We start from the raw sequence: 18,880 nt of genomic DNA, 5'->3' as shown, positions 1-18,880 counted from the left end.
CCATCGATGTTCCTTCCAGCTTCATCATTGCTTTTCTATTCTCTATTGGCGAACTAATATATTTTAGTCATTACTCAAAGTACCTTGGAAGTATTCCTTAGAGTTCCAAGTTTCCAAAAATCAGCTGATTCACACTCCATGGTTGCCAACGGTCAGGAAAAAGTCAAGGAAAAATAAATTTCTTCAGGGTCAAGGGAAATCGGAATTTCACCTTGTATTTACATCTTCGAGAGAATTTGGGCAAAAGTGAAATTTCAAGGAAATATTTTGTACTTCATCTTGTCTCAGCCCTCTTCATCATTATATTTTTAAACATCTATCTCTTTCACTGACACTGAGGTGAACCACAAAAGCCAGTAGAAATGTATTTTTTATTTATTAGATTTCTAATAATTATACCATTCTAATTAATACTCTTGATGTGCAAAATTAAATGTGCAAAAATGTATTTTAATGTGTTGAATAGGGTATATTTTACTCATTATCATGTGCAAAAAATTTTGCTCTGTCTCCAGTACATAAGTTACCAGTATATGACTTGCCATAGTCACTCAATATATGATAGAACTCATATCATTAACTAAAGTTTTGTTTTCAAAATTTTTCAAGCAGGTGCACAGAGACTCTGTTGAATAATGTTCTGCAACCATAAAATTTCATTTTTTCCTTGCATATGTCACATATAAAGGGAAATATAGTATTTGTTTTCCAAGGCAACTCGTTGAATAACTGAAAAAAATCTAGTACTTCTTGCCTGTGTTCACAACAGCTAAATATTCCATTTTCATCATCACTTGAGCAAATCTTAAATCCTTGATTTGTTTTTATAAATGTAAAATTTTATACACTCCTCTGTAAGATATATAACAGATCTACCAACTCCATGGGAAAATTCACTTGGATACAATCATTTTTTTTCAAATTTAACACAGTTACTCTGGGTGGACAAGATACAATTAGATAAAACTTTGTTCACCTGGCTAAGAGTTTCATAGCAAAGAGAAAATCTAGGACCATTCAAGGATTCTCAGTAGAATAAAAAAGTATATAAAACCTTATTTAATTAAAAAAAAAAAAAGAAATAGAAGAGGCAAATAACTTAGGTTCTAACTGAGGCATAGCATCTTATGGTCTGCTAAAATTAGTCATGTATTCATTTAACCATTTGTTGCCAAAGATGCTCTTTGTTTATAATCTCTATGGTACATGCTGAAAATACTGCTTTACTGCTTTAAATGAATACCAATCCATACTCGAACTAATATTGGCTAAGTTCTTTCAAAGCTTCATCAGGGACCTGGACGGAGTCAAGGACCATAATAACACAAAAAATAGTGAAAACAAACAAAAGAGGCTTAGTTATTGTAAAATATGCCGAGTTTTTTTCTCTATTCTAAGAATCAGACTACATAATCCTGATTGGCTCTGGTGGCCAATTAGGACACAGGATTCCTTCATCTCACCCACTCATGGAGCCAGCCATGTATGAACATTATTTACTATGTTTTAATTATTTCAAAGCGTACTATATATTGTATAATTATATAAATGAGTCTAATTTGATTAAAATCTGATCTGAACCAACTACTGGTACTATGACCTTTTGACATTCAATATTGGGAAGAAAAAAAAACTATCAGCCATTTTAGTAATTTACTAGTGGGCTTGCAATTAATTGATCTTGTCTTTTTTTCTACTGAAGTTCTTTGTCAATATGAAAGAAGACCATTGTGAAACTGTTTATACCACGGTTGCCTTTGACCTTGGTCTTGCCACTGAGAGATGGTAGGCAATCATTGGACAGAAAAAAAGCAATGCTGTGCTTACAATAGCTAGTACATAACCCCAGGCAATGTCACAAGCCCCAGATGTAAAAAACCCACTTGAGCTACCACAGTGCTGCTGAACATAAGTGGATTTGAAACCAAATGGGTACACCAGCAGACTGACTACCAAAAGAGCCACTGCAAAACACAAAAGTACAGTATTTATTATATTTCTTTATTATATATATTAAACACCCATAGATCTTGGTGAACCATGGGTCATAAATTTTAAAAAAAATTCTGTGCCCACCAACCTTTTCTTAAGTTTCTGATTTAAACATGAAAACTTTAACCTCTATCAAGCAAAGTCTGCTTTGAATTTGAGAAGTTATTTTTACCAGAGTGCATTTCCAACCTGATGATGAGCATTTGATGGTTCAAATACAGTTCTAACAACATTAAAACTAGCTTTCATGCTTAGAAAGCTTCCTTAGTGATTAATAGTATGACAAAGTCAAAACATTTGCCTCCTTAGATCTGGATCTGCTTATAGACTTCTGTGGGTTACAAAAGTGTAGGGCTCTCGTTTGGCTTGAACTGTGTAAAATTTTGCTTTCAGCTTATGACCTGACTGATCTAATTCTGGCTCATAAACAACAGCTCTGATTAACAATGCCATTTTAATCTGTCAGTATTAGTTGACCTGTCTAGCCTGCAATTTGAGTGAGAGTAAATTCTCCTAGTTTTAGCCTTCCCACCCAATATCCATAACCAGAAAAAACAGTCGCAATTTCTGAAACTGAAACACCAAAAAAGAAAACTGAAAAATCAAGACTGAGCATAATGATTCCTGTAGTTCATTTTCCCATAAAAAAATATATGGAACTATTTCATCCACATGTTGTAATTACCTGCAATGCTCTGCATAACTCCAGCAATGGCAAAGACAGACTTTCCACAAATAAATCTTTGGCAGCATGCTACATGTGCAAGGAAAAGTGCACCCAACAACAGAACAAGTGCAAGTGCATAGGTACTAGCAGCACCCTTCCAGTAAATAGAAGGGATTCCAGAGAAAATATTCTCATAAAAAGAGCAATATTTTGAGGATCTCCAAGCATCTATCTCTTGTAAAGTCACAAATTGCTCCTGGAAGCAGAATCGTAGAAGACCAAATGCTGTAAAGGACTCACTGTTGTTTGTTGACAAAGGATCAGGAAGGTGTTCATGCCAAAACGGAGAAAATAATGCCAAGGTACAAGTGAACAGTAGAACTAGAGACAAAACTGTCCATAACACTGAAATTGCTGACATTTCTGCCTTTAAGCAAAAAAAAACAAAAACAAACATATTAGAACTATATATTAGCCATCTGATACTATGAATTACCAATTACGAAACTAATAATCAACAGGAAGCTCAAGTTTCCGGGATGTTCGCATGGTGTTTTCATGTTTTATGTTCACGTAATCATGACGCTAACTGCGATATTAAATCGGCTCTCAAGGGAATGATCAGTTTGTCTCCTTAGGAGACGACAATGTTTTGATAGATTATACTAAATTTCTCTGCCTACATTACACATATTTCGTAGGACGTAAATCCTTGTACTATACGAATTACTCGATCTACGAGGAACATATGGTCAACAGGATCCACAATAAACATTACCGCCACATTATGTAAATTTAGAAGCAAGCATGAGGGGACGCAAATCGTCTGCACTGTAAGTACATATCAAGCTCCGTAGGTGATTTAATCCCATTAAATATGAGATATTTATGTCAGCGTTTGCATGGTTAGTATCGTTAGCGCCTCTTCCGGTTGGATCTGGACAATGTTTGATATTTTTTCCCAGATTGCTTTTCAGTGCATGTAGTTTCCGATGTGCATGAAGATTTTCCAGATATTCCCCTCAAAATGGCGCCGAGGAAAGGTTTTTCGACCTTCTCTCGCGTGGTCAGTGAGGGATTAAGCGATCAGAGTTACTGGTACGTGCTCACAACTGAAATTTGTGGAATAACTCCCTTACAATATTTAAAGCGATCGCCGATCGTGAAAACTTTTCCTGAAGATTTCTGCAGAGTTGAAAGCGGTAAACTTTGGCTTCTTGATGGGCGCCCTTTCGTCAACAAGAAAAGTTCAAGTGCATTCGAAGTTGTTTGCTCGTCTTTTGGGCTTGTATCGGCTATTCTGAGGAAGAAAACAAGTTCTGAAGAACGAGGATCCGCCGCGATTTATAAGGTGAAAGAATTTCTGAATGGCTTGGATTTTAGTTCCCTTAAAGGAGACGACGACGACGTGAATTGCGAGCGACCACGTGCAGCTCGGCGCCTTTCAATGCCTCCTCAATTCAACACTCCTAAGACGAAAGAAACGCCTGTCCCGGTTCATTTGACTCCTCCAAGCAGTGGCAGTCTTAGTTCCCCAAATCTTAAGGAGATTTGTGAAAGAAATGATTTGGAGACCCCAGAAAAGACTTTCCTTATTAAAAAAAGGGGGAGCCGCGTTCTCCAAGATGTACAAGGCATCTGTGAAAGGAGCCGGGAGAATTTGTCAACGGTGCTTTCCAGCATGTGTGCCTTTGATGATCCTGAGGCGAAAGCTATCGTAAATGAGATTGTGGAGGATGTGGCCCTGAAGAAAGGAGTTAAAAGGACAGTGGAAGAGCTTGTTGGCGATGAAACGTTTTCTTTATACGTGGAAAGCCTCCGAGTTCCAGATTGGGTGTTACTATATTTCAAGACCAAGGCAAGGATATCTGGTAATACTTGGCAAGCCGTAATCAATATCACCAAACTTGGAAGGACAGGGGTAAGGTTTATTCTTAGCAATCAATGTTACAAGGCTAAATGTTTTGCCTACTTTATGGCGACCGCTATCACAAATCAATAACCAGCCTAAAGGGAAGTTCCTAACAGTCACATTCGCTCTTTTCAAAAAGCCGTTTTTTTGACAAATTGTCATTATTTGCTTGAAGTTTAGTCGCTCATGAAAATTTCCGTTTTTAAGATACAGTAGGATCGGTGGTAAAAAGGCTTTAAAAGTTTTAGAATTTTGGCTTCTCTGCCTCTAAGATGTAGAAAGACCATTGACACCGTAAACTTCCCTGAAGAGTTTTTGAGACTGAGAAATTGTTGCCAGCTTAGCACAACTTTAGGATGGCGTCAATCATTAATTTCAAGGGTGGAGAGGCAGCATTGCATAGTGTTGATCTCTCAGAAGGGCTCCTTCTTTTGTAAAGGACATGTCCGCACTCAGATTTATCCCAACTTGGAAGCAGTGCTATAGTAACAAATTAAATGCTTGAAAGTGATTCAAGAAGTGAAAGTCTTATTATTATTTATTATTACAATGATAATGGCTGATTTTTTAACCCTCGGTTATCAATGTGTTTTCCATGTTAATTTTGTTGTTTTTAATTTTTGTTTTGCTTTCTTTCTTTGGTATCCATTTTAGAAATCCTCTGACACACCAATATTGTTAAATCTTAATCAAATAAAGGCTTCCAAAAAAGTGATCTTTGGAGTTTGTAAAGAATACATGGATGTGAAAAAGGTGCCAACTCCTTTACAAGGTTATCAGGTGGATTTGTATCCTGTTTTGGAGCTGATTGTTCGTGAGCAAAGGCTGCATAAGATGTGCTCACCAACTCTCAAACTTCTGATCAAGATAGATGGAAGACCCTTTTGTGGTAAATACAGACTGTCAGGTTTAAGTATGCTGTTATAAATTATAGAACAATACCTTATCTCAGAGTAAATGTGTAGCTGTGTATAATTTTGGTCCCATGAATGTGAATGAAATAATAACTGTTTCTATTATTATTTTTTTATGATCAGGTAGAAATCAGGTTTTGGTAGGTCTGGTTGCCCGTCTTAATCCTGTATACAGCATACAGAGTGCAAAGTCTGTTTACCCACTGGCCATTGCCAATTGTAAAGAAAACAGGTTCATCATCAATTTCTATTCTATGTTACCAAAATACTTTTTCTCCTTTGCTTGGCATGGTTATGAACTGTTTACCACCCACAGTATAGACACTTTTCCATTTAAGCTCTCCGTACTGAAAGCCTGTAGTTTTGTAGACTATATATGACAGTTTTCATTGTTGTAATGTTGGCTTTCCAGTGGCTCCAAGATCTGACAAATGTAACACCCACACATACAACCAAAAAATACCCACACATAATTAGACAGAAAGAAAAAAAAAACTACAAACCCTTTTGCAATATAAGAACCTTACTCCAACACAAGCTCAATAAATAATAAGTTTCATTGATTGTCTTTATGCCTAATGTTATTTTGATAGGGAAAGCCTGAAGGTACTTCTAAAGGATGTGAATGAGCAAAAGAGAATTATCAAGAACCAAGGAATTTTTGTTGATGGCATCAAGTTCAATGTAGAATTTGATGGTAAGATGTTTCTGCCAGTTTATCGCATAAAGGTTGTTTGCAAGAACAACCCTGATCTTTTAAGGGAGGGGGGATGCTGACTTTCTTTTTTTGAAACTTGAGGGTTTTTTTTCCATTATCAGTGAAGCTGACCAATATTTTAAACAATAAGTTATTTTTCTACATGTATGTCATCATAATTCTTTATTATTGTTGTTTTTTGTCATATCTTAGTTTCATTGGACTACAAAACACTGATCCTTCTTTTGGTAAAGAAAGGGGATCTTGATTTTCAACTTGGTGGTCGAGGGGTAAATGTGGAATTTTGCTTTATATGCAATGCAATCAGGGTTAGTATTTGTGTTGGTGTACATGTGGATGTATAAGCATTTTTTTAGTTGTTGAAGTTCATCAGTTGCAATACACAAGCTGCAGTCTTCACTAACAATGCAACCACAAAATTTTGTAAGATAATATTAATTTAATTTGAGATAATTCCAATCCCCATTAGGGTTGCAAATGTCATGATGTAGCCCCAGATGAAACCTGCCTGGAATGCCTACGAAGCAAGTGTAACATAGGCAGGTATATTTTTAGTTTAGCCTTTCATGATCATTACTTAATGAACAGGCTTACTTAGGAAGTGCTTGTGGCCTTTTGGGTATCAGAGTTGATGCATTGGTGAGAGCAGCCACCTTCCACCAATCTGGATCTGTTCCTAGACAAAGCACAGTATGATTTGTTGGCTCTCTAATCTCCTCTGAGAGGTTTTTATCCAGGCACTCTAGTTTTCCCCTTTAATGGAAAACCAACATTTGACTTCATTGATTTTGGGTTGTCTCTTTTTGTTTAATTATTAGTCAAGAGCACTTGTGCTTGGCTAAATACCCTTGAGACTTAAATAAAGTCATCATTGTCATTTTTATTTAACATTGTTTCTTGAGTTTTAAGTTTCATTGAGTTATTCCCATTTATTTATTGCCATGGTCTTCATGAGGCTATGATTTTTTATTTATAAATACATTGTAAATGCATCATTGTTATTCATGTATTTGCAGATCAACTGGAATTCGGGATGATCTCCTTTTTCTCCTTGATGAAGAGCTTACTAGCATTCAGTTGTGTGCTCTCCATATGGAGATGCGCAATACAGAGCAGTTGCTTGCGTCCATTGGTCTGATTGCCTACAAGATTGGTTCACTTCCAGAAGCCAATCAAGCCCTGAAGTGCTTTGGCCCAGAGTCTTTTCATGGTGATAGAATTTCTGTTAAGAAGAAGAGTGGTCAGGAGTCTGCCATTTCAAAACAGAATATTCACGTGAGCTCTATGTCAGGTGCGTGAGTGGTTGAATTACTGGCTTTGTGTGTATTTTAAAATTGATTTGCTTTGTGGGTATCTATTATTTTTCTCATTGTGATAAACACATTTCAGGTCCAACAGAATTTGAAATTCTTCAAAACCTTGAGGAGATTGTGGGACTCTCCCTTCCACTGGACAAGTTAAAGCTCTCCTACATGGATGTAAACACTGCCAAGAATTTCATTCTTAACCGTGTTACATTTTGTCAGTCCCGTATTGATGTAAGTCTTTGATAGCAGATGTGGCATTGGCAAGTACCTTCACTTGTGGTTCAACAGTTCAAGTTTATTGTTCGTTAAGTCTAGAGGTGTGGTTTATGTTGTGCAGCGCCCAGATGTTTCATCGGAGAGCGCTATCAAAATGGGCACCATTTGTAAGTACTTGCTTCATTTTCAATTTCACACTATGCAGTAGTTACCTTTCCTAGGAGATCCATGAACTTAGAGTTTCTTTCTTGCCAAAGGTCTTTCAAAGATCTTATTTAGTAGGCTGTACTTTAAGGTGGCACACCCAAAAGTGCAGTATAACCCAGCATTTTTGTATTTTTACACTCTTTCAATGATCTTATTCAGTAGGCTGTACTTAAAGGTGGCACACCCAAAAGTGCAGTATAACCCAGAATTTTTGTATTTTTACACTCTTTCAATGATCTTATTCAGTAGGCTGTACTTTAAGGTGGCACACCCAAAAGTGCAGTATAACCCAGCATTTTTGTATTTTTACACTCTTTCAATGATCTTATTTAGTAGGCTGTACTTTAAGGTGGCACACCCAAAAGTGCAGTATAACCCAGCATTTTTGTATTTTTACACTCTTTCAATGATCTTATTTAGTTAGCTGTACTTTAAGGTGGCACACCCAAAAGTGCAGTTTAACCCAGCATTTTTGTATTTTTACACTCTTTCAATGATCTTATTCAGTAGGCTGTACTTTAAGGTGGCACACCCAAAAGTGCAGTATAGCCCAGCATTTTTGTATTTTTACACTCCTTCAATGATCTTATTCAGTAGGCTGTACTTTAAGGTGGCACACCCAAAAGTGCAGTATAACCCAGCATTTTTGTATTTTCACACTCCTTCAATGATCTTATTTAATAGGCTGTACTTTAAGGTGGCACACCCAAATGTAAGACGGCCAAAACGGTCGACGTAAGAACAAAAGATCCGAGGGAAGATTTACAAGTTTATTACACAGCAAATGAATGCAACGGTACAATAAAAAACGGGAACGAGTGACACTAAACAATAAATAAGAAAACAAAGTTCTAATGAGCCAAATGATGTAGCAGGATTAAAATGACTTAGGAAAAAGTACTTAACAGTAAAAGATATCCTACAGACAGAAATAATTCAGTAAAGAAAGGAAACAAACAAAGTACTTGTAAACAGGAAATTGTGTGACAGAAACTACCGAAAATAGTGATTGCTAAACCAGACATGAATTCAACAGAGACTACAAGCTAGGCTAAATATTACAACTTGAGCTAATACAGTAATAAACAGTGAAAGGAGAAAATGAAATTACTAGTGTAATGAAAACACAGGAATCATAGCAACAATGAATTGGAAGCAGGTAAGCAAAATATTACAGCTGCTAAAACGAAAAGAATTGTAGTTCATATAGCAGAGAACTTACATGCTGTGCGACAAAGGTCAGCGTAAACAAATAAGATACAGTATAAGATAGAAAGAGTACGTGGCTAAACTAAGCAGATTCTAACCTGAAAATCACTACAAAAATACAAATGGAAACAACTATATGCTAAGCTTAGGGCTCAAACAACCATAAACAAACATAAAATACTGAAACATACCAAAAGCTAGTATAGCTTAAAATCCGCTTTAAAGACGCTCTCAGGAAGGCAACAAATCAACTGAACTCACCGAGCAAACAGTTGTAACTTATAGTCAAATACAGGAAAAGGTAAAAATAACTTAAAACCAAATTTGGGCTAGGAGCGATTAATTAAACAGGAATTACATAGGGGAAATCGGCAATTAAAGGAATAATACAATTAACACATTACTAACAAAATTAACACATTACTAACAAATCGCTAAAATTCCATAAAATAGAATAAACAGAACAAACATGTTTTAAGTAGGAAATAAGCCTAAGTGACTCTGTCACACAAAAGTGCAGTATAACCCAGCATTTTTGTATTTTTACACTCCTTCAATGATCTTATTTAATAGGCTGTACTTTAAGGTGGCACACCCAAAAGTGCAGTATAACCCAGAATTTTTGTATTTTTACACTCTTTCAATGATCTTATTCAGTAGGCTGTACTTTAAGGTGGCACACCCAAAAGTGCAGTATAACCCAGCATTTTTGTATTTTTACACTCTTTCAATGATCTTATTTAGTAGGCTGGACTTTAAGGTGGCACACCCAAAAGTGCAGTATAACCTAGAGATTCTTCTTTTAGTTGCTTGTGTTTATATAAGAATTATTGTGCTGTAACAGGTTGGTTTGACACCCTTATATCCTGTGTACAATTTCGTATGGATGTTGGCACATCCCAATACTTCGACTGATCAAGACAGGTATCTTTTTAAAAATGGTCTGTTTCGAAATCAAGTTACACCAACAATGGTCAATACGCTGTTGTTTTCATGGTCTAATGTACTTTTATCATGGGGTATTAACTTCCTTATTTTCAGTTTTAAAGTTTTCTTGCTTTTGTTTGAGATTATGCTATTTATAAATATTATTTAATTTTCATTTGTTTTCATGATTCCAGGGTAATAGCTGTGTTTCCACCACCACCAGCAGTAGCAAAAATCCAGGTCTTACAGATGGACCTTGCCACATTGAAGAATGGGATGGAAGTCAATGATTCCATTGTTGACTTTTTTCTTATGTAAGTAATATATCAATGTAAGAATATCACTGTACTTGATTTAGTGAGAACCTGCAAATGTAGCTGTTTTTTTTTCTTTTTAATGTGTCCTCAGGTAAATGTAAAACATCACAAATAATTAATTATTATTCTTTTCCTTCAATTTTTTGGCTAAAATTTTGCCCTATGTTAAAGGGGTTGCTGATGCAAAGAGCTCATACTTCATCCTCTTTAAAATCCACCATTTGAGATTGTTGTGCTAATCAATTGATTAATGGCAGTGAAAAATTGCTTTCCAAATTTAATCATCTTTCTGCTTTTAATAGGTACATATCCCAATCATTGGACCAGGATTTGCATGACAGCATTCATGTGTTTAGCTCCTTTTTTTACACTAAGCTGTCAACAAGAGTTCAGATTGGAGAAATCTTTGTCTTGCCTAGGTAATTAATTGTTTTCTTTGTACTTAGATTTAAACACTTAAAGCAGTGTCATCTCTTGTCCTGCAAAAAATAGCTCTTGTAGTAATTGTTGGTAAGCTGAACCATCCTAATGATATACATGTACCCAATATGGTTGGTTTTCTTTGAAGTACATTAATAAAGACAATATTATTTTTTATAATTATTATACATGTTTCTCGTACGTGCTGATGGTCTTTAATAATTATTTGCCTCTCTATGCATCTGTCAGTCCTGATGAAAGATATGTCGAAGCATCTAAGTTTACAAGGAGAGTGGACATTTTCAAAAAGAAGTTTATTTTCATTCCAGTATGTAGAAGGTATTTAAAAGTTCATGATAATTATTATTGTTGCTTATTTTATATCTATCTCTCTCTATGCTATTTTTCTCTGCAAACACCATTGTCATAATATAAACAGTGTCACTGTTTGTTTTATTTTTAGTGGGCATTGGTTCCTATCTGTGATATATAATCTACCAACACTCACAAGCAGAAGAAGAAAGGATGATGGCTGTGCTGTGTAAGCTTTAGCAGAAACATTGTCTTTAAGCCTTTCTAAAAATAGAAAAAAGTATGCTCAAGTCATCTAATGATGTTTGATCTAAAATGCATTGAGGGCTTCGTGTTGTAGCAATAACTTTGTTGAATGGTGAAGTTGAGGATTTTGACTAATTCTTGTTGGGAAAAGACACCAACTGAAGAGAAAATTAATATTGCAGTGGAATCTTCTTTTTAGAGTTCCAATTCTGATGATTGACTCCATTGTTTATGGCTCAGATAGAAAGAACTTCACTTGTTCTCCCTCCTCACGAGAACAAGAAGCAAACATTATCAGAAGGTATGCACTATACTATTTTCATTTTTTTTTAAACACCAGACACCTCCTGCAGTACAGCAACTGTATCATTTGTTTGTTTTTAGTTTTATAGAATGTGAGTGGACGGCTAAAATGAATGAATGTCCAAGTCCACACTTTACTTCCAAGACTATGCCTGTCCTCTATCCCAAGGTATTAAAATCTCTAGTCTTCTTCTTAAGGGTTGTCATTTCAAGTTGCATTTTTCAGGGCAAAATTAATGCTAAAGTATCTAAATGTAGATAGGAAACACTATCTTGTACTGAGGCTGACTGAAGTACTGAAAAAATTGGATAGTATTACGATGGTGGTGAATGTTTGGTTATACAGCTTGTCTTTTTGTCATTTACTGTGAATTAGCAGAATAAAATCCAACTATAGATATCTGGTGCATTAAATATAAACTTATTGGTAATTCTATAAAGAATAATTCATGTCTACTCAAATCAGTTAAAGCAACCCAATAACCATTGTCAGACTGTAACTCCAGAGGTGAGAAACATTTAGAGACCACTGTAGTTATGATAGTAATATTTAAAAAGACAAATGGATAAATAACGGCATTCTTGAACCCTTAGGTACCTCAGCAAGAAAACGGGTATGATTGCGGAGTATTTGTTATGCTGTTCTTCGAAGAATTCTCAAGGCGAAAGGTTAGGATAAGGTTATAAACATTTTAAAACATAATTTCCATCTCAGCTGAGCAAGACAATGATTCTCTGTTTGTTTTCTCTCTTTTAGTTTCCAGTAGGCGAGCTTCTTTCAGACAAAATTCTCCAGTGGTATAACCAAGCTTCAGCATTTCATTTGAGAGAGAGAGTCACAGACATCCTTTTGGCTATGGGAGCTAGAATTTGAGACTTTACAACTACTGTTATCGTCATCTTATGTTCAGTTGCCATGACGCATGTAAAGAATGATTAGTTGAAATCTATTATTTTCCATTCATAAAAAAACGGTGGTGAACGCATTGAACAAAAGGCTTTATTTGTCGTAAGGTTCCCATGTGAACAATGAGTTGGTAACGGTAAGGGTGATAACCCCTTCGTAACATATCCCTGGCCCAAGTCTGACAAAACGTTTTCTGCTGCTATGGTTTTTGTCTCAATATTACACCCAAAAGTTGCGCTTAACAACGAGGCTTGACTTTCAAATTATAATTCTCATTCTACGTAACCTGATTATCGACATATCGTGGGTTTTGTTTTGAAAGCAGATGCTGTTGGGGCATGATAGTCTGCGCAGGTATCGGAATAAACGTGCGCTAAAGTTTTTCCATTGAAGCCGCGAGAAAAATGTTTAGGGTTCGCCGATCGTATGAATTCCACGTGCGTATTACATCCGGCCAGCTACATAAGCTAAATGCTTGATTGTATGTATGTCCCTCCGTCATTGTTTTAATGCCATTTGAGTTGAGATTCCAAAAAGAAATAAAGAAAAAGAAAAAAAAATGAAATCATTCTTTGTGTTTCTTTTTACTGAATAGTTGGGGTCGATTTACACGAAAGATCACAAAAGTGAAACCACTTTTATTAAGTCCTATCTTATTCATCCGGAAATACTCAACATAATTAATTATAAGTAGTTTCTTGTGGACCTCATTGTAAATGATGTATTTATAGTTCTTTAAAGTGTAAAAGTTTAAGCGTTAACAGGAACAAAAAATGAAATTGTTGAACTTCTAAATTGAAGTTTTTTTGACATAGAAACGCAGAGTCAGTTTCCCATAAAGCGATCTCGAGTATAAGCTTGGCCACCAAATTAACTCAACTTCTCGAGTGGAACGGCCCTCCCCCGTGCTAATTTCCATTGACGATCGACTCGTTGGTCGTGGTACTGGTTTTTTTGCCCTTGCTTTGGCAAATTCAAGAGCCGCCTCAGCTTCCATATTTGAAATATCAGGAACTTCGTCCTGGTTACTGAACAATGCATGGGACTTAAACAGCAAAGAGTCCTGCTCTTCTAGAATCCTTTTGAACGTTTGCTCCTCAAATATTTTGTACGACAATCGTCTTGCCGTTCTTTTAAAAATAGGCTGGCGGCGGTGTGAAACATCGCGAACACTATCAAGCCTCGGACTTTCCAACCGATGCAAAATGTGACGAAAATACCGCTCGGGTACTTGAAAACAGTCGATATGACACCACTTTCCTATCAAGAAATGAACCGAACCGTGTTAACAACAGCTTCCAAAACAGAGAAATATTTAAACCATAGCATTCACCTGGATGATCAGGTACCAATGACATGTTTATTCTCTCCACCAAAGCGGATAGCCATTTCAGATATTCTTGAAGTTCTGCGTCGTTTCCAAGCACAGTTGCTTTTGGCTCGTCGCAGCGATTGCCAAATTCATCCACAAATATGTTTGTTGTCTCAAAAAGGCTGTCTTCATGATGCTTCAGTTCGTAGTGTTTTCTTAGAGAAACACCTGTTTTGAATTTTTTCCCACAAAAGCGACAGAAAACTGCAAACGGCATGACTAACTCTCGTGAGTTTGAGTCGAAATTGTGCACTTGGCCAATAACGGAAACTGAAGAAAATGTCTCAAAGTCTCACTTTCATGTTATAATTGAAACAAAGAAAATTAAGAACGTCCTGAAACTGTTAGATATGGGCCGGAAGTATCGCTTGATTAATGTTTGTGAGTTACAAAAGAATGCAAACTGCTACAGACTTAAAATATTGCACTTTGTAAAAAAAGAGAGAGATTCGAGAAGAGGCTTTTTTTTTCAAAACTTCAATGCATCAGTTGAGGCTATGCAATTCTTTTTGAAAAGACAAAAGAAACTCTTTGGATACAAATGTGTGATAATTACGCGTGTCAGTCACGGATTAGAGCCTTAAGCGAACTGAAGGATTTTTCTTTGGAGCGACCAAGTAATTTTGCGTGATGTCGAGAACTTCAAATTGCAAACGGCAGTTACTTACTGTCTTGAGTTTTAGTCGAAATTGCGCACTTGGCCAATGACTGAAACTGAAGAATAAGTCTCACTTTAATGTTATAATTGAAACAAAGAAAATTAGTAACGTCCTCAGTAAAACAAAGGAAATAATACAGCGTTAGATGTGGGAGAAGTATCACTTCATCCGAATGTATGTGAGCCAGCAACTTCAATTTTCAAGATAATCAACTGAGTTTCGAAAGAATGCAAAGTACTACAGACTTTATATGTTACACTTTGTGAACAAATACAAAAAGGGATTCGAGAAGAGGCTTTTCAAAAGTTGAACGCATCAGTGGTTTAGGCTATGCTAATTCTACTTCAAAAGACAAAAGGAAGTCTTTGCATACAAACGTGCGATAATTACGCGTGTCAGTGATTACGGATTAAACCTTCTCAAGCGAAGAACGATCTCTCAGGGCTGGAGCAAGCAAGTAATTTTGCATGATGCCGAGGTTCAGAAAACATTCAATTGAAGAAAAGCGCAGAAGAACAAAGGTACGAAAACAAAGGAAGAAGTTCAACAGAAAATTCCAGAAGACTGTTGCAGTTAAGCGGAAAACTGAAATCAGTGACCGTGAGGAAACAACGAGAGCTGATCAAAACGAAAGTCAAGAGGAGGTTACCGTAAGGAAACCACAACTGCAAGTAGAATGTCCTTCTTCGTCTTTTGATGAAACCCAGGTTGGAAATGTTCCTTTCGCTGAATCATCATGCTCTGATAAAGTTTGCAGGATCGAAAACTGAGAAGGTTCATCGGTTAGGGGATCGAGACAAACGAACAACTCACTTCAAAAGAGACAGGCCGTTTTGAAGCCATAAGAGAAGAACCTTTATTATCGTTTCATAAAAAAAAGAATGCTATTGGTTGTCGGTCAAAAATATAATTCTTACTGTAAAGTATATTTAAAATTATGATTTTGTTAACCAACGAAACGCGAATTTCAATGTATCGTGGAAACACCACAGTGAAAACAGTCCAGCAAACAACTCGACTTACTCAACTGCTTTGTTTATTAAAAGAAACATTCACTTGCCATTCTACTGCCTCTTAAATGCTAAATAGAACATTAATTTAAATTTAGAAAGAAAGAAACCAAGGATTTCAGTTTATTTTGTTACAGTTTCTGTGGTGGCTTTCTGTCGAAAAAATTCGAGCGTTTCCGCATCACTTATCATGAATATGTTGTTCCGAACACATGGCATGGGAAAAAGAACTAGCGAAATACCTATGGTATAATTGTAGAGATTTGTTGCAAAAATTCTGCAACAGTAGGCCTATCACCCGGGTTTTGGTCAGTGGCTTTTTTCACAAGCACCCGCACCTTCTCATAAAAACCTATTAAACACGACACAGCCTTCAGCATTCTTCCTAAAGAGTAAATGTCACTAGAAATGCTGTAACGTCTTTCTTTTTGGACTTCTGGGGCTAAATAGATCTTTCTTGAAGAGCAGGACGAACTTCGTTTTGAGGATGGCAACCCCAGCTTGGTGCTTTTACCGAAATCAATAAGAATCGGGTCGTATTTCGCAGAGTCGGACTTTCTTTCCAATACTACATTGTTAGCTTTTACGTCATTATGAAGGTAGCCTTTTGAATGAACATAGCTCAAGGTGGAAGCTATCTCTATAAACAGTGAAATACAATCTGTTGAATTAAGCAGGTTTTTGCTTGCTGCCTGATGAAGAGTAGTGCTTTCTTGGTTGATGCCATGGAACTGTAGAACAAGGCATAGGGGCAAGCTCTTTGTAACTACTCCAAACAACATTGGGAGGTTGGCATGATCCCCCAATGCAGTTATAACCCCTGCTTCATGAAGAAGGTTTTTCTTTGCCCTGTCCTGTTCTCCGGCGTTGTCATTGTGTGTCATTTGCTTCACAATAACGGCGATCCCGCGGTAACTTGCTTTGAAGCATTGGCCAAAACTTCCACTACCAACGGAATGTTGGGTTAGATACTCCAAATGTTCCGGAATCAATTCTTTAAAGTTGCATTTGAATTCTTTATCTGACATACTCTTAAAATGGATATTTTTCTGACTAACAATGCGTTGAAACGTTGTCTGTGCCAAAAATGACCTTGAATGTTGAGTTGGCTTGCGTCTTGCGTCGTCTCCAAGCGCCATCCGAAGCATTGTTGCAGATCTTGAACAATGTACATCCAAGAGGGTTGTTAATCGTGGTCTCTTCGCATTACTTACCATTTCTTCTTTAGAATTAGCCTCAAGCACGATAAGTCCGCTTTCGTTGCCTACCTGTTCTGTATCCAGATTTGGAGAAAACGATTTCTTATCTACCAAGCTCGTCTCAGCCACATTTGGTCCATCATTGATTCTCAGCAGAACTTCAGTATTAGCGAGCAGAGCCAGATTACTCGCATTCTTCTGCTGTCGCTTTCGCTTTCGCTTTCTCCATTCTCTATTTTGTTTTCGTTTCTCCTCGGGAGTATTTTTTCGCGATTTCACTTCCCGTTTATTTGGTATTTCCAGCTTATTGGAGGCTTCAAGGTCCGCCGGCATTTTACTAATGCATTCCCAAGCAAGAAGAGGGAAATAGTTAAACACGTGCTCTTGCATCCGATCTCACAATTTACAAAAACTTCATTATTCTTGTGAAAAATGATAGCCGTCCTATTGAAACTTGATGATAGGTATAAGCCGGAAAAGAAAACAGTGCAAAAGCAATTATCTGTCACATCGATGTCAGCAGCAACAGGATTATGACACCTTACAGGAAAGCTGCCTGGAGCGTTCAAAAAGTCCCATACATTTTCTTAGACTAAAAGTCTAAGAAAATGTATGGGACTCTCCGGGATACTTACAGTACAGACGATTTGCGTCCCCTCATGGTCGCACAAAAGGTTCTGGTGATCCTTTGGGAAGCAAAGGTAAACAAGATCGATTGTCTCCGAAAGTTTATTCACGACAGGTGAAGTTATGATCAATTGATCATGTTCACAACTTTGATGGACCTTGTGCGAACAACGCAGATTGAAAGAAAAAAAGAATGCGAAAAACAGACAAAGCAAGGGAACAATTATGACATATCCTCTTCCATAAAAAGCAAACTGACAAAGCGTGAAAAGCATTTAGAGGCAAAGACCTTCGAGTGAAAACAAATTGAACTATATTAATCGCAATAAACACCATTCAAAAGATGCTCTAGTGAATATTTTTTTCACCGAAACTTCGTTCATTCGCTAATTTGTAACTTCCAAAAATACATGACATGCGTAGCGCGTTGAAAAATTGTTTCACCACGTTTCAAAATGTGGTCACAGGGCAATATGTGGTAAAAATCCAAGAGATTTCTCAAGAGATACCATTAATTTAGTCACCAGAGGTGATAATGAAGTGTTCCCTTCTTAAATATCATGTAGACACGCTCGGAGACGCTCGATTAATATCATAAGTCTTTGATGTAACAAACAATCAAGAACACATAAAGAACACTTTGAATATTACCACGCGAACATTGAAGCGAATTGACCGAAGTTTAGCGCTAGAATCTGCAGGAAGCCACTGTTTATTTACGTAGATTACTCTTGAGCGTCTGGTTCCAATTGAAACGCAACGAACATGAAAACTATAAGAGAAACGCATTGCACGCATGAAAGATCGCAACTTAAAAACAACTTGAAGCTAAATTTGCCTCTCAAAAAGTTACACATTTAATTAAGAGTAAAGCAACCACAATTTCGTACCAAGAAATCTGCACTTGAGCTCTTCCTAAACATCTTAATTTAGCGACTGTGTATGTAAACTACCAAGACATTAAACAATGGCCCTTGCAACACGGTATTAACTATAAAATACTCGAATCGCGACACTTGCCAGTTCTAAAAATAAACAAAGAAGCTTAAAGTCTTAACTCACCTTCACAACCCTCCTATTTGAAAGCAGATGACAGCCAAGACTTGCAAATTTAGAGGACAACAATCGTTGTCAGCAGTCCCCAGTCACTAATATCCTGTCAATTAGAATTTTTGCACAGCAATCTCATTCATTCGAGGCGTGTACAAAACACTCATCTCCTGTACATACTTTCATCAAAAAACAATCTAGATTGATTGGAGCTGAAATGAACGGATTTCCGCTCTGAGTAGCGCTAATTTTTGATCAAAGGGGTTCCCGCCACCAGCCCTTTGTTCCGCTACAAAGGAAGTCATCTCCCTGCCTGCCACTTCTTTCTTGTTATTCCTTACCGCCTCTCCCAGACCTCTCGCATATTCTTTTATGCTCCAATGATGCGT

The 18,880-nt window shown here is 36.8% G+C and overlaps 5 protein-coding genes across 6 annotated transcripts; 2 read left to right on the top strand and 3 right to left on the bottom strand.

Annotated features, from left to right (window-relative positions):
• Positions 1-352: 352 nt before the first annotated feature.
• Positions 353-18,861, bottom strand: LOC113679517 (LHFPL tetraspan subfamily member 2a protein). The gene is made up of 3 exons (XM_027196491.2): positions 18,504-18,861; positions 2,678-3,086; positions 353-1,964 (listed from the first exon to the last, which is right to left on the bottom strand). The coding sequence occupies exons 2-3, from the start codon at positions 3,078-3,080 to the stop codon at positions 1,741-1,743; spliced, it is 627 nt and encodes a 208-aa protein (XP_027052292.1). The 5' UTR covers positions 3,081-3,086; positions 18,504-18,861; the 3' UTR covers positions 353-1,740.
• Positions 3,618-7,893, top strand: LOC149036690 (uncharacterized; the record flags this gene model as incomplete). Its single annotated transcript, XM_089188609.1, has 8 exons — positions 3,618-4,580; positions 5,226-5,460; positions 5,609-5,717; positions 6,079-6,182; positions 6,396-6,511; positions 6,673-6,746; positions 7,220-7,494; positions 7,593-7,893. Coding segments are annotated over 8 exons (2,037 nt in total), but the record flags the coding sequence as incomplete, so codon positions are not given.
• LOC149036689 (sentrin-specific protease 7-like) lies at positions 9,999-12,704 on the top strand. 2 transcript variants are annotated; one of them, XM_089189722.1, is made up of 9 exons: positions 9,999-10,066; positions 10,264-10,383; positions 10,689-10,805; positions 11,056-11,145; positions 11,270-11,347; positions 11,564-11,665; positions 11,749-11,836; positions 12,262-12,336; positions 12,425-12,704. In XM_089189722.1, the coding sequence occupies exons 1-9, from the start codon at positions 10,029-10,031 to the stop codon at positions 12,539-12,541; spliced, it is 825 nt and encodes a 274-aa protein (XP_089045848.1). In that variant the 5' UTR covers positions 9,999-10,028; the 3' UTR covers positions 12,542-12,704. The 2 variants fall into 2 exon arrangements, with proteins under 2 accessions (XP_089045848.1, XP_089045849.1); XM_089189723.1 differs by lacking the exon at positions 10,689-10,805 and having other exon boundaries at positions 10,043-10,066.
• Positions 13,290-14,007, bottom strand: LOC149036688 (uncharacterized). The gene is made up of 2 exons (XM_089189724.1): positions 13,908-14,007; positions 13,290-13,834 (listed from the first exon to the last, which is right to left on the bottom strand). Exons 1-2 carry the CDS (start codon positions 13,930-13,932, stop codon positions 13,365-13,367), a joined length of 495 nt encoding a protein of 164 aa, XP_089045850.1. The 5' UTR covers positions 13,933-14,007; the 3' UTR covers positions 13,290-13,364.
• LOC149036687 (interferon-induced, double-stranded RNA-activated protein kinase-like) lies at positions 15,437-17,302 on the bottom strand. Its single transcript, XM_089189721.1, has one exon. The coding sequence runs from the start codon at positions 17,202-17,204 to the stop codon at positions 15,858-15,860; it is 1,347 nt and encodes a 448-aa protein (XP_089045847.1). The 5' UTR covers positions 17,205-17,302; the 3' UTR covers positions 15,437-15,857.
• Positions 18,862-18,880: the final 19 nt, after the last annotated feature.

The sequence above is a fragment of the Pocillopora damicornis genome, chromosome 12, assembly GCF_964200805.1.
Source record: "Pocillopora damicornis chromosome 12, jaPocDami1.2, whole genome shotgun sequence".
Classification (NCBI taxonomy): Eukaryota; Metazoa; Cnidaria; class Anthozoa; order Scleractinia; family Pocilloporidae; genus Pocillopora; species Pocillopora damicornis.
This window is presented reverse-complemented; position numbering and strand designations above follow the sequence as displayed.

Excerpts from the sequence above, each read along its gene's own strand:
- LOC149036688 (XM_089189724.1), bottom strand. The coding sequence starts at position 13,932 with ATGTCATTGGTACCTGATCATCCAG. Across the intron at positions 13,835-13,907 it reads ATTGGTACCTGATCATCCAG|GAAAGTGGTGTCATATCGAC; the intron begins GTGAATGCTATG and ends ATTTCTTGATAG.
- LOC113679517 (XM_027196491.2), bottom strand. The coding sequence starts at position 3,080 with ATGTCAGCAATTTCAGTGTTATGGACAGTTTTGTCTCTAGTTCTACTG. Across the intron at positions 1,965-2,677 it reads AGTTATGCAGAGCATTGCAG|TGGCTCTTTTGGTAGTCAGT; the intron begins GTAATTACAACA and ends TGTGTTTTGCAG.
- LOC149036689 (XM_089189722.1), top strand. The coding sequence starts at position 10,029 with ATGTTGGCACATCCCAATACTTCGACTGATCAAGACAG. Across the intron at positions 10,806-11,055 it reads GAAATCTTTGTCTTGCCTAG|TCCTGATGAAAGATATGTCG; the intron begins GTAATTAATTGT and ends TGCATCTGTCAG. Across the intron at positions 11,666-11,748 it reads GAAGCAAACATTATCAGAAG|TTTTATAGAATGTGAGTGGA; the intron begins GTATGCACTATA and ends GTTTGTTTTTAG.
- LOC149036687 (XM_089189721.1), bottom strand. The coding sequence starts at position 17,204 with ATGCAAGAGCACGTGTTTAACTATTTCCCTCTTCTTGCTTGGGAATGC.